The 14,355-nt window shown below is 38.8% G+C and overlaps 1 protein-coding gene across 2 annotated transcripts; it reads right to left on the reverse strand.

Moving 5' to 3' along the window:
• Positions 1–2,493: 2,493 nt before the first annotated feature.
• LOC146494781 (histone-lysine N-methyltransferase SUV39H1-like) lies at positions 2,494–12,759 on the reverse strand. 2 transcript variants are annotated; one of them, XM_085145085.1, is made up of 6 exons: positions 12,672–12,759; positions 11,828–11,973; positions 9,118–9,777; positions 3,749–3,895; positions 3,396–3,525; positions 2,494–2,660 (listed from the first exon to the last, which is right to left on the reverse strand). In XM_085145085.1, exons 1-6 carry the CDS (start codon positions 12,688–12,690, stop codon positions 2,527–2,529), a joined length of 1,236 nt encoding a protein of 411 aa, XP_085001211.1. In that variant the 5' UTR covers positions 12,691–12,759; the 3' UTR covers positions 2,494–2,526. The 2 variants fall into 2 exon arrangements, with proteins under 2 accessions (XP_085001211.1, XP_085001210.1); XM_085145084.1 differs by lacking the exon at positions 12,672–12,759 and adding an exon at positions 12,070–12,663.
• Positions 12,760–14,355: the final 1,596 nt, after the last annotated feature.

The raw sequence follows: 14,355 nt of genomic DNA on the forward strand, positions 1-14,355 counted from the left end.
AAATTTTCTCACTCACAATGTTTGATGTAGTTTGTTTATTTCTAAACAAAATATGGGTTTATGAAATTTGTAAATCAATGTATTCTTATTTTATTAAAATGTCACCCTGTGCCCTAACTTTAAAACAAAAATTGAGTTGTATGCTGTAAAGTATGGCGTGATCCAATTCTGTGTGCAACTTCACTGGTTTTCACTGGATCAATTAAGATCTACAGAAACTGGTGAAGGTGCACACAGAACTGAATCATGCAGTTTAAGTTGATGGGATTTTCACGTGCATTTCAAAAAAAAAAAAAATGAGGCTTTTACAACTTAGTCACTCAGAAAATGCATGCAACACTTTTCCCCTTAGTTTCAAATTATACCTTATTAAATTGACATCTTTAAATGGTATGCATTAGTGAAAAATAATTCTTTAATTTTTAAAAAAAATTTGTTTTGTTACAGGATGTTAATGAAAGCGCTGCCTGTGCCATAGCAGAAACAGTCTTTAGAATTTGTGTCATTCGACCAGAATAGGCAGAACCGGCGCAATCCCAGGATGTTTTGATTATTTTAGTGGGTGATCCTCCTGAGAACCAGCCTATTTATTTATGTCCTTTGTAATGGACATTTGTTTTGGTCTATATGTTTTGACTTACGTGAGCTACCGTACTAAGTCCTGATGTACTAAATAGAGGACATCCTGGGCATTCCATTGCTATCTCATGTGTTTTGGCTGGCTTCTTCTTTATATTATATATCTGCAGTTTTCTGAATATTTATAATTGAGCTATTTGTATAAACTAGAGATATTCCTTCTATTTTGTAACTTTGCAATATATTATTTAATTTAGTTCAGTGTGTTGCTATTCTTATTGCCTTGGAGGAACTGTAACCACATGATTTCTTTAGGACATAATTTATATTCTCATCAAAATATTAATATCCTGGAACAAACCACTCCCATTGGGTACAAATGCACCATTTATTAGCACGGCTTTTGTTCTCCATCTATCAGAATGTCACAATGATAAAAACAAGTATTGATAACTAAAACGCTTAAATACCAAAACTGTAAAATAATCAGCTACTGACCATTTATTTAAAACAAAAAAAAAGTACACTGAGAGTTACAATACCCCTGGGCTGCCAGAAGAGCAGTTCACTAAAATGCTCTCATGTATCCTCAGTACATGAGTACTTTATTCAAAATAATGTCTATAAACCAGTTTCCAGGGAATCCGTTTCTTTGGCAGAAAGAAAGTAGAGAATTTGTTTTTGCGCTGACATGTGTAAAACCATACAAAGATTCTTTACAATAAAAATAATCAGGCATAAAATAATAAACCATATCCAGAAAACAGACCAGTGTATTGTCCCAACCTTCATCCACCTGTGTAGCTGTTAGTGAAAGAAGCACGGAGCTTCTCGTTCTGTGCACAGGAGCAGATTTAACTTACCTTGTTAATGGGAAGATGTGCACAGCATGCTGTGCTGAAAGCCACCATGTCAGCCTGTGCATAGTGGTGAGACTGATAGAGAAAACAGCATCATGCTCTCTTTACAAGCATGTGTCCTTTTATCAGATTAAACCATAAATGTCTGAAAGCAGAAAGTAAAGTTTCCTCTACTGTTCTTTCTTATACAGTTCATATTATTTAGACTAGAGGAGGAGAGTTCATGAAGGGAGACTCAAGATAAAGCAGTTGCAAGCAGAACTGCACATATACCTCCACAGCTTCTAGTGCACACATTTAGAACAGTCACAGACACTTTGACAACACATTGCATGCATCTGTTGTTCTAGCTTACTGAAAACCCATCTACCAGCTGTATGCTACTCCATGTTGGCAGGCCATTATTGGTCTTGGCCTAGCAGCAGTGCAAACACAGTAGGATCGAGCCTTATACACTGTACACTGTTGACTCGGCCAACATCTGGAGCGTCAAACACCATGACTGAAATAAACAACATGCATATTAAGAAACAGCATGAGGGAACACAGACATGGCTCAGAACAAACTGCAGTACAGCCAAACCAAACTCAGTTTTGGCTACGGTTGTGTTCCATCTCAATTATTATATATTCACTGTGGTGACTGTTGTCTGAAACCTGTCGTGATTGCATACCTCTTTAGTCAAACAGAACTAAAAACGCAGAATAAATAAATGGTATATCCTAAAGCACTGGAGCCAATGTTTTGATTACCAGCACACGCAAAAGCGTGGATGTGTAGAGACCATCATAAAGAATACCAGCCGGAGCCTGTCAGCATTACACTGCAGCCATTTCACAGCTCAACAGTGTGCAGATTCCTAACATTTGTTCCTATAAATAATTTTGACCCAAGAAAAAAAGACAAAAGAATGATCCAGATTTAAAAAAAAAAAAAAAAATAGACTGACTACTGCTCTTTCTGCCCACCAGACTTGGCCATGTAAAAGTAAAGTTGGGATTTCATCTTTCATAATAACCCCCACACCCACACCCCCCCCCCCCCCCCCCCCCCCCATAACTGTACATTTTCCCCCACAGGTCCTTGTCAGAACAGATATTTTCGACATGAGTCTGATCCACACCGACACTCCACTCGAACCCTCTTCTTTGGAGAGCCAGGAAGCCCAGCTAGACTGAAACTGGAATCCATTTTGGTGCTTTCTGTATCAACTGGATCAACTAGAAAGACACAGAATTCAGGCTGGTTAACTCCCATGTGAAATTAATCAGTTTATATATAAGCACAGTTAAAAACAACACAGGTTGATCAAAGTGCTGCACAAAGGAAAAAGTGAAACAAACACACACAAAGAAATGACAGATTTATCCACATTTAACACACCAAACTCATATACATGAAAAACAACAAGTAAAAAAACATGGCTCAGAAACACTGATGCTCTGCTGTGAGCCAGCAGCAGCATATACGTTGATCACACTGATCTCAGAACAATGAGATCAGTGTGATTAACATCTGGGGAGGCTTGGATCCTATTACTGAATGACATGAACCCAAAAACTACTGCAGATTAAGCACACATTAGTTTCCCCTGGTGGCAGCCACTCCACGCCACAAAAAATGAACGGTGCAAGAAAAACAAACTAGTATGAGAGGCTGACCAGGCTTCAGAGACTTCTAGATCATGAATCCTCAATCTGATCAATAAAGCCCCCACCCTGAAACCTACAGGATTAAAATGTTCGGGCTCCAGGCACCACAACTCACACTCTATGAGTTCTCATGTAAATTCCAGGAGAGGCTAGTGAGCTTAAATATAAACATATTTCACCAGTGGGTGACAGAACTTGATTTATTTAGTACTGTAGTCTTCTGAGTGCACCTTAAAGTCTGGTTATGGTCAGTATTTGTGCCAAAATACATATGACTCAAATTTGCTCAGTAAATTTACTTACTTTGCATTTTGTAATCAAAGGTGAGCTCCTCTCCTGCTCGGATAGCACGTGTTGAAAATAACGCAATTCTCGGAAGCCTTTCGTCAATGTTGTCAATGAACACGTTGTATACCTGCAGGTTAGGGTTACACTGCAAAAGGAACAGAAGGTTTTTCAGGAGCTTTTTGTTCGCACTGACTCTGCTTTCATATTTGAAAAATTGCAGTCTGGTAGTACATGTGTTGCTATGCATGCTGGTCAATATACATCAATATTAAAAGCTTTTGTTTTTAATGAAACATGGTGGAGAAACTGTGGTAATTTACAAATGGTTGAGAATGGACAAAGACAGACACATGTTCATAGGCACTCACGCTGTGGTTGACAAAATGAGAAATGTTTCCTAGGTGAGCTGCATCCACTGTGTACACATCCTCGACATAGTCCAGGTCAAAGAGGTACGTAGAGCCCTGGCGGTCATATATATGACCTCTTCTCTCTGCTTCGTCTGTGGTGATAATCTTGTGGAAACAAAACAAAGACATAAGAAACAAAAGAAAAAGCAGGAGCAACTGTAACAGGCTGAATGCCTGGTTGATGCATCCGTGCTAAAAATAATTCTGATAAGATTCTTCATATCAATAATCACCTCTAATTGAGTGATTTGTAAATATTAGTGCCATTTCTTACATTTGTAAATCTGTAACATATTGCATTGTTTAAATAGTTTTGTCTTTTACTGTTACTGTCTTGGAGCAACTGTAACCCAGATAATTTCCTTAGGGATTAATAAAGTATTCTGATTCTGAAAACACCATGTCAGTGTAACCACCAGATGACTGTAAAATGAGTACCTGCTAAGAAATAAGAGGAGTTGTTTTTCTTAATAGAAGGCTGTCATTTGCATGAGTGAATAGACATTTAATCAATATCTGTCTCCTGCTGCTGCTCCGTATACAGCGCAGTTTTATTTCCTGTGCAAATGAGCATAGTTGGATTAAAATCACATATAAACCAATACAATTCTATTTTTCAGTTCAATTTTTATGTATCCAGTGCTAATTGAAGACAACAGTCAACTCAAGTTGTCTGTGATTCAGGCTGTAGTTTTGAGGTGTGGGCTGTAATGTTAACACACAGATTTAGCAGAATCTTTCTGTAATCTAGAATTTCACCAACATTCAAAACTTAACCCAAAACAGGCTCACAGAGTGTTTTGGAAAATTAAAAGAGGTTACTAATATTTTTTGCATGGTTTTGAATACATTCAAACAATTTACAACATTTTGTATCAGCATTAAACTGCCAGCATTACATTTCTTTATGGATAGCATTACTATACACTGTTTAGATAGCAGAATAATTCTGCTAATACATCAGAGGTTATAACTTATAATGTCACAAATTAATTTTTAAATTTGTTTTTTATTTATATTGGCATCTGAATTAACATGATTGGAAACACGTGTGTGTCACATGTTGGACAAAAACGTGAACATGATGCTAAAGCAAAAGGTGTAGCTTCTTTGGAGGAAAAGTAAATAAATAAAAAACTATGTACACAAATGAACTAAAACTTCTGCCACTAGGTGGCAATGTATGACGAGCGGACGTGTACTCCTGTACTAAGAACAAGACATGCTGGATTTGTGATGAAACCAGGGTGGCAGTAGTTGGCAATACTGCTTTATAGCAAGGCGGGGTTCAAACATCTTTAACAAATGAGGATGGTTATGACGTGCTGATCATATACAGCACCCACAGTGGTGTGAAAAAGTGTTTGCCCTCTTCCTAATTTCCAACTTTTTATGTATGTTTGTCACACTTAAATGTTTCAAATCATTAAAAAATGTAAATATTAAACAAAGATAACACAAGTAAACACAAAATGCAGTTTCTAAATGAAGGTGTTTAGCGCATTCAGAGGTGGACTTGCTGAATTCATGGTTCCATTTACCACACCCAGTCTTCCAGTTCCTGAAGCAGCAAAATAGCCCCAGACCATCACATTACCACCACCATAATTTACTGTTGGTATGATGTTCTTTTTCTGAAATGCTGGGTTACCTTTACACCAGATGAGTATTTTCCCAAAAGTCTTGATCATCAAGATGTTTTCTGACATGAGATGAGCCTTTATGCTCAGTAGTGGTTTTTGTCTTGTGACTCTGCCATGCAGGCTATTTTTGCCCAGTCTCTTTCTTGTGATGGAGTGACGCAAACTGATCTTAACTGAGTCAAGTGAGGCCTGCATTTCTTTGGATGTTGTTCTGAGGCCTTTTGTGACCTCTTGGATGAGTCGCCGCTACACTCTTGGGGTAAATTTGGTCAGCTAGCCACTCCTGAGAAGGTTCACCACTGTTGTTGCCATTTGTTGATAATGGCTCTGAGTGTGGTTTGCTGGACTCCCATAGCTTCAGAAATAATTTTATAAACTTTTATAGACTGAGAGATCTCAATTTGGTTTTCATTTGTTCCTAAATTTCATTGGATCACAGCATGACATCTGGCTTTTGAGGATCTGCCGGCCTACTCCACTTTGTCAGGCAGGACTTATTAAAGTGATTTCTTGATTGAGAACAGGTGTGACAGTAATCAGGCCTGGGTGTGGCTAGAGAAAGTAAGCTCAGCTTTCCCAACACCTCCTGAACCCAAGTACAAGTGAATGAATTGATTGTATAAAGCACTTTGAGTGCTCAGAGTAGAAAAGCACTATATAAGAACAAGTCCATTTACCAAGATACTTTGGTAATCTCAAAATTACAACGTTTAGAATAAAATTATGTGAATGTGAATAACAGCTAGTATTTGTGTTCCCATGTCTATTGATTATTTACTATAATTTGGCCTTGATTTGGAATCAATCAACTTGGAATCAGTTGACCAGGGTATGTCCTTCAATGCATATTAAACTAATATGTAGGACTGCTTTCTTCCATCTGTGCAACATCTCTAAAATTAGAAATATCCTGTCTCAGAGTGACGCTGAAAAACTAGTTCATGCATTTATTACTTCCAGGCTGGACTACTGTAATTCATTATTATCAGGATGTCCAAAAAACTCACTGAAAAGCCTTCAGTTAATCCAAAATGCTGCAGCAAGAGTCCTGACAGGGACTAGAAAGAGAGAGCAGATGTCTCCTGTATTGGCTTCCCTTCATTGGCTCCCTGTTAAATCCAGAATTCAAAATCCTGCTCCTCACATACAAGGTCTTAAATAATCAGGCCCCATCTTATCTTATTGACCTTATAGTACCAGACTGAGTGACTTAGCCTATGAACTGTAAAGTGTTTACAGAGGTCTAAACAGAAGCCACTTTCCCATACACTTCTATAGGACCACAACTATGACTGTCTGGTGGCCCTATACAGGTCTAAGGCACTGTTTTTCTGACCAGAAAGCTAAGTGGATGTTTTATACTGTCTGTTTAGGATCACTGGGACTGATATTGCTACTGCTTTCAATGCTGCTGTTCACCAAAGTCGATCACCTGGCTTTATCTCACCCTACCACAGCATCCTGTTGTCACACCAACCTTCTGCATGTCCTCTCATTAAAACAAACAAACAAAAAAAACAAAACACTGTCTAACCAGGTACTTCCATCTTCAATTTGCAACCCTAATCTACCACTCCACCCTTCCTGCACCCCTTTTCATCTCTTTGGTTGATTGATCCTGGGTCTGGGCAACATGTCAAACATCCTGGATGTACCGCGGGTTTTTCCATGTACGATGGTTAAAATGGGTTTATCGTAACCATTGGAGTATAAGTTGCCATGGAAATATTAAGCTGTATGCACGTAATTCACTGAGGTTTTTGTTTTTTTAAATCACATGCTGCAAATGCATCATTAAATCCCCCTCCCAAATGGAATTTTTTTTACCTGGCACACTGCGTATGCATGTTTATATATACAGGGGAAAATATGGCAACAGTGGGATTTTCAAACGAGGCAGGGAATGAGACTGTTCTTGGTCAGTCATTTTTATAGTCACTATTTAGACTTTTGAGTTCATACCATTTTTTTATTTTAAAATTTTTATAAGCACAAAAGAGCGCCTGTTTAATTTCATTTGTTTTTGTCTCATGAATTGCAGAAATGCAGGTTGATATCCTGTTTTGTTGCTATGATCTTTTCTTTGTTAAAGGTCTAGTGTTGACCACAGAGATCAAAAGATGAAAGGAGCACTTTAAAGTAAAGAGACTTTAAAGTGATCGCCACAGCAATTCCACTGTGAAACATTAACGGGTAGAAACAGAGACTGCAGCCTCACTGATCGTCAGTTTGTTACCTGTTGAAGTTCAACCGCTGGCTGCTGGACTGGGGTTAGCATTCACTCAGCTTTAACATCAATATAACATCAATGGTACCGAAAAAAAGAAAATTTATTCATAACACACGTGAAAAGACCAAGGAAAACCGAGTAAACAATAAAAACAATAACAAAATAACGCTGAAAACCGATAAAAACCCTGAAAACTATACATTTCACACCTGAGCCTCAACTCTCGCGGCCCGGTACCAAACGACTCCGGTACCGGTCCGAGGCCCGGGGGTTAGGGACCGCTGCTTTAACCTCTATTCAGATGTGCAGCTCATTTGTTCCCAATGCTGAAGGACCATCTCTTAAAAGCTTTGTTCAGCTCTGCTCAGACTGCACAAGCACAGTTTTGATATCAGTGGCTTCAGTAAGGTTTTCTCAGTCTGCCTTTTCTGTTACATCTATTAAGAAATAGCAAAAACACCTGGAATAATGCATACGTTTCTACTCTTTCATATGATGGCAAAAAGACATGCTGAGAAGTCCGACCTGTCAACACAAACCATTTATATCTTATAGATTCCTGAAAGTAGCCGCCCTTTGCCTTGTTGACAGCACTGCAAAGCCTTCTCTCAATGAGCTTCATGATGTAGTCACCTAAAATGGTTTCACCTTACAGGTGTCCTTGTCAGGGTTCATTTGTGGAATTTCTTACACCCTTAATGGGGTTGAGAACATCAGGTACGTTGTGCAGAAGTCAGGTTGGTACACAGCTGACAGCCCTATTTGACAACTGTTAGAATTCATATATGGCAAGAACCAATCAGCTAAGTAAATATATATAGGCATATAGATCTATATATCTACAGGTAGATACATATGGATAGAAAATGCCAAAAGGGGTATGCTTACAAATGCGAAATTGTGTGTGTACCCTGTTTACATATTTTTGTGATGACCAAAAATTGGAAGCTTACTATACTTGTGGGGACCAACAGCCCTTATTGGGACAAAATCACCGTCCCCAGGAGTTTGAAGCCATTTTTGAGACTCAAAATGTGGTTTTAGTGTCAGGGTTACAATTAGGTCATGGTCAGGGTTAAGCGGCTAGAGAAAGCCTTATGTCAATTAGATGTCCCCACAAGGACATGAAAACAACTGTGTATGTACGTGTGTGTGTGCACATACACAATTTCACATTTGTAAGTATACCCCATTGGGCATTTTCTTAGTATGAAAAGATACCAGTAGTATTCAGATTCTATTTTAGTGCACCACACCTTTCTTTTCATTGGCTTTCTAGCTGCAAGTTACCAGAAACAAGTGCTGTCACTTGTATCATTAAACTTTAAACCGATTCAATTAATGTATCACATCTGTCAAATCATCAAGCAGCTGCTGGCTGCTTTTGTCATGCTCTATACTTCACACTGAAGCATGATACGCCACTTTAAAAAAAATGACTAAACAGGTCTCACCTCCCCAATGTACTCCATGACAAATGTGTTCCTCTTGATGTGCTGCAGTGTGCGGACTCCCCATCCCCGGCCATTCCCCGTTTTAAAGATACACAGATCGAACTGGATGCCATTCTGCACAACTCTGTTGGGACAGTCATGCCCACAGCTGCAGCGGGAGTTGCACTCATATATTGGCTGTCCAGGCCGAATCCGGACCTGTCCTCTGTCGTTGTAGGCCATGCGTTGGAGGGAAGCCCCAGGGCAACAGCCATTCACTGGCTCCTCTAAACAGTTTTTGCATTCACAACCCACTGCCATCTCATCTAACACAATGCCCTGACCTACTTTATAGTTGTTGATATAGGTAAAGTTTTTCGGAGGACCCTCTAGGTCCACTTCGTTCATGACAAAAATGCGCCCTGGATGATTGCGAGTATGATTCAGATGGTCTTCCCAGCGCTGCAGACTCTGGCGAAGTTTGGCTTTTTGGACCAGAAATGAGGAAACTTCTTTATCTAGCTTTTTTGGGATGCAACGTCGCTTGTGGCGCCTCAGCTCCTGGTCCAAGTCAAGATGGAACTGCTTCATCAGTTTGGGACATTTTAGGTTCCTCTTGGGTTCCCAAGTGTTATCTGATTCTGGAAAGCCCTTCCATTTTACAAGGTACAACTCCTCTTCCTGAAACACACACAATAACGTCAATTTTGGGGGCAATTACTGGTTCAGCCTAAACTTAATTTATTCTGTTACCATGTATACCAAGGGCAACATCTGTCCCACCTCACAGATGTTCTAAATCTCCACACAGAAAACGCACAATATTTACAGCATGTCCAAAAGTCTGGAAGCACCCCTCATTTTTTTTTCTCCCAACCAGCCAGAGTTTATTGTAATTTTTTTAAAGTGCTCTTGAGCAGTAGCTCTCCAGTTTTCTGAAGGTGTGTCTTTCTGTAGACATGGTTGACTTTTTATTCATTTTTAGTCCTTATACCCAAATATTTCATTCAGAGGCACCCTGTTACAGAAAGACATTTTCCATTTCTTGAGTTGAATCTATGGAAAATACCAAAGGTAACACAGTTTGACAGGCATTAGACAATTTAATAGCTATTAGCAACAAGGTCAAAGAGCTATAAGCTGAAAACTTGGCAACTCTCAGCATGATGATTATTAACCTCTGTTTCTCTTCCACAGCATGTCTTTTATCCTGTCTTCCTTCTCTCACCCCAACCGGTCGCAGCAGATGGCCGCCCCTCCCTGAGCCTGGTTCTGCCGGAGGTTTCTTCCTGTTAAAAAGGAGCTTTTCCTTCCCACTGTCGCCAAAGTGCTTGCTCATAGGGGGTCATATGATTGTTGGGTTTTTCTCTGTATCTATGAAGCGCCTTGAGGCGACTTTTGTTGTGATTTGGCGCTATATAAATAAAATTGAATTGAATTGAATTGAATTGATGTGCAGCATCCTTGTTTGAGGAAACTGGACACAAGGAGATTAAACAGGAAGTATCAGCCCTAAAAAAAAACAAAAAAAAAACTATCTATAGTAGATAGTTATGTGAAAGGCATGTGCTTTAAAATAAATAAATAAAAAGAATAAGGAAGAAAAGGCCCCTTACAGACTGACAGTGTGATGACAGGAAATGTGACATTTTTGGTTCAGAGGAGGTCAGGAGAGCTCCAGCAGTGAGAGTACTTTCAGTCTCATCAGTCAACCTCATATGTTAGCACACATTTGAATAAATAACTACACATATTTTCTATTTTCCTCCCAAAATATACAAAAATGAGGGGTGGCTCCAGAGTTTTTGCACAGTACTCCATGTATATAGTGCTTTTCACACTCAGGAATCATAAAATGTTTTACAGAAAAAAAATCCTAGACGAAACAACATTAAAAAGGCAGGTAAGGCACAATGAAACCATGAGCATATCGAGTTGAATGTTTTAGCTGAGATTACGTTGATTCTAACTATTTGGAGAAGACTAAATGAGTGCCACCTCAAATCCAATTGTGCCTGCTCAAAACTTCCACCGCACATACATGAAAGGTTTTCTTCTAGCAACACCTTAATCTGTTCTGAGACGGGACTGTAAGAGCCAGCTCGTACAGACGCATATGCGTGTATACTTAACTAACAGGGATAAGAAGTGAGAAACATGAGTAATATTGTATATATGCAAGATAGTGTATATGAGCACATTAAATACAAAGTAAATAGTAAAATGATACAATGATGCAAAATGATACAAAAATCCAAAAGATTATAGATAAGATATTTAAGGAATTTACATAGTGCATGGTTTGTTGCAGTCCAAAGTTACACTGTCTCGTGGTATCTACCTTGTACTATTAGGAACAATGTTTGTTATGCAGCACTTGCTGTATTATAACATCTTCTTTCTTCTAATGTCAAGTTAGACCATTTGCCTTCAGCAAAGAGGAAAAAGGACTCTTATCCATGCCACAATACAATGAATACACGCTAGCAGAATGTTTCACTATAAAGTAGATGAATGTAAAATATTTTGTACTTTTAGTACTTGCAATAAAACTCCTTTCAAACATGTCTGTGTGATGTCTAACAGTGAATGCATGCCCTGTCCAACAATTAAACTGGTTGGTTTCATTTATTTCGTTTCATTAATTTTTCATCAGAAACCTTCCCTAACTTCACACTAACAAGAGTCTAAGTTGCCAACAATCCATATCATACCTTAGTCGATATCATACCTTAGTCTTCTTGTAGTCACATAGGAATTCAACCTCGTATTCATTGACGTTGGCTCTGCTAACTCCAAGCTCTTGACACTGGAGTTTCTCCATTCGACACATGGCTTCCAGCTCATCCCAGGACATCTTGCAGGGCACGCTGCAATCTAACACACCACACACCTTTAACTGACAGTGCCCAGTCTTTTTCTGACAGTGGAACGTAAGGAAACATTCATTTTTAATCTGACTCAGCTTCCTACCGCCAAACAGCGCACGGTGACAGCACACACGGTTTACTGCTGGGCTTTGTGCATTTGTGCAAATGGACAGCCAAAGTATAGCTGTGTGAAACAGCGTATGTTTTAAATCAAACGTCATGCCGGTACAGGGGGCCCGAAACTAGAATCCTTTTAAAGAGTTGCATCCACGTTCGTCCAAAGACCCACAATGTGCCATTTAAACATTCCCGAAGCGTTACATGGCGCCTCAAGCTCAGCGCTACCAAGCACCGTGCAATAGCCCCGCTAACTCCTCCGCTCACTTCAACACAGCGGCTACGATCTGCTACCTGGAATACACAGAAAGCTCCACCAAGAGCTTAATCCAAGTTACTGAGTTCATGAGTCGACTATTTGGACAAAAAGACCGCTTTTATTACACAACTGCACCCGTACTTCGAACTATTGCCTTTCATAGAATAACCGCGATGTAAAAGCCCAGCGCTTAAGTTAAAACTGCGTGAATCCGAAGGTAGAAAAATGTGCATATTCGAGCTATTTAAAGGACATAGACACAACCAGGTAACCGCAAATATTAACTAGATAGTGTAAAATTAAATGAAATAACAGTCCTTATGTATTACCTTTCAAATTTTCCGCCATGTTTTCCGCACAGCCGCCAAAATAGGATAAGCTACATTGGTCAGAAAGGCCTTACGTCACAGAGATCGTAGCGGCAGCTAATTGGATGAGCGCCCTCTGTGAGCGTTCTGATTGGCTTAGAGAAGTAGTCCGGCGGGCACGCCGGAAGACAACAGATACAGTACGGCCAGTACAATGGATTCACATTTGAGTGAGTCTGCCAGCTGATTTCCTTTTTCTTCTCTCCGGTCCAGACATTCTGTACTTAAGTGTTGAAAAATACTCCAGTAAAAGTACCGATTCAACTTATTTACTTAAGTAAAAGCGAAAAAGTACATGCTCTGAAATGTACTTAGGGTAAGAAAGTAAAAGTAGGTCCTTGGAAAACGTTTCTACCAACAATGTTTATGCAAAGCTGAACCCTGTGCTATATTAATGTAATAATCATATTAGTAGTTATTTCCACAGAAAAATATTAAATTTGTTGATAGTTTGAATTTAATTTGGGCAGGGCTTTATTGTGGTTATATATCACACATATATACATATATCATCCTACATGTCACGTTTAATTGTAGACTCAGAGACTCTGTTAATTAAAGATAAAAAACAGAAGCAACAAATCTCTACATATATACACAGTTCTAAAGAGCACGGGTTTGAAGTGCTTTAAAATGCTTCAATTATGTTGTAACATTATATTTATTTCATTCATTTTCCTCAGGTCACAACAATTAGTACGTGTGGGATTAATAAGTACAACAATGTAATAATATGTAATAATAATAAGAACAATAGAGAGAACAAAATATATATTAAAGATTTTAGAAGCACATAATCTTTGGCGACCTTTATAAGCCAGCCTGGTTAGTCCAAACCCTAAAACACATGAATAAGACATTTCTGGACCACATTTAAATGAGATGAATATCTCTGTACAGTCTCCTAATTATCCTAAATGAGATAATTATGTGTGTAAGTTTTTGTCTTATTGGTCAACCCCACAAACACCAAAGCCAGTACTAGGGATGGTCATCACTTTTCAGTAGTCTTGAAATTCAAGTGAATAGTTGATGTGCCTTTATTTTTGTCTTAAACATAGGCCTGGTATGATGTTATGCATCAGTAATGCAGTGTGGTGGTAATGTACCTACGAACTTTTTGCCAGTAACCAATAATGGTTACTGGCAAACAGTGGAAAAAGCTGCCAACTACTTGGTATCATGCTTAGACAGTACTGCAGAAACAGAACAAGCATGCAATGCCAAAAATGACTAAAATGATCAAAATGTTATGTGTAGAACAAAAGGAAGGGCAGTGCAAAGTGTGCATAAGGTAAAACTAGCACTTCACAACCATTTGAGAGCAGTTTGGGGTGAGGTGCAATGTTTAAAGAATATCCAATAATATGTTGCAAAATATCATCAAATTAAGGGAATATTTTTTTTATTTTTCACCTGATCTTGAATCCAGCCCTCAAAGGCTCGATGATTTCAGTTTGCACTGACTGATGTTATGTCAGTTGTTACATTCTTCAGCAAATTTTAAGTTGAATATTTTGCTCATCAGGATCTGATGTATAATTGAAGTGTTTAGCAGTATATTTTGCTCAAAGTGCCCTTTCCTGGCTAGTTTTAGCATCTTCAACAGTCAAGCTTAATCTTATGGGCTTTTCTATCCCACTGG

Source organism: Neolamprologus multifasciatus, chromosome 20 (genome assembly GCF_963576455.1).
Source record: "Neolamprologus multifasciatus chromosome 20, fNeoMul1.2, whole genome shotgun sequence".
NCBI classification, from domain to species: Eukaryota; Metazoa; Chordata; class Actinopteri; order Cichliformes; family Cichlidae; genus Neolamprologus; species Neolamprologus multifasciatus.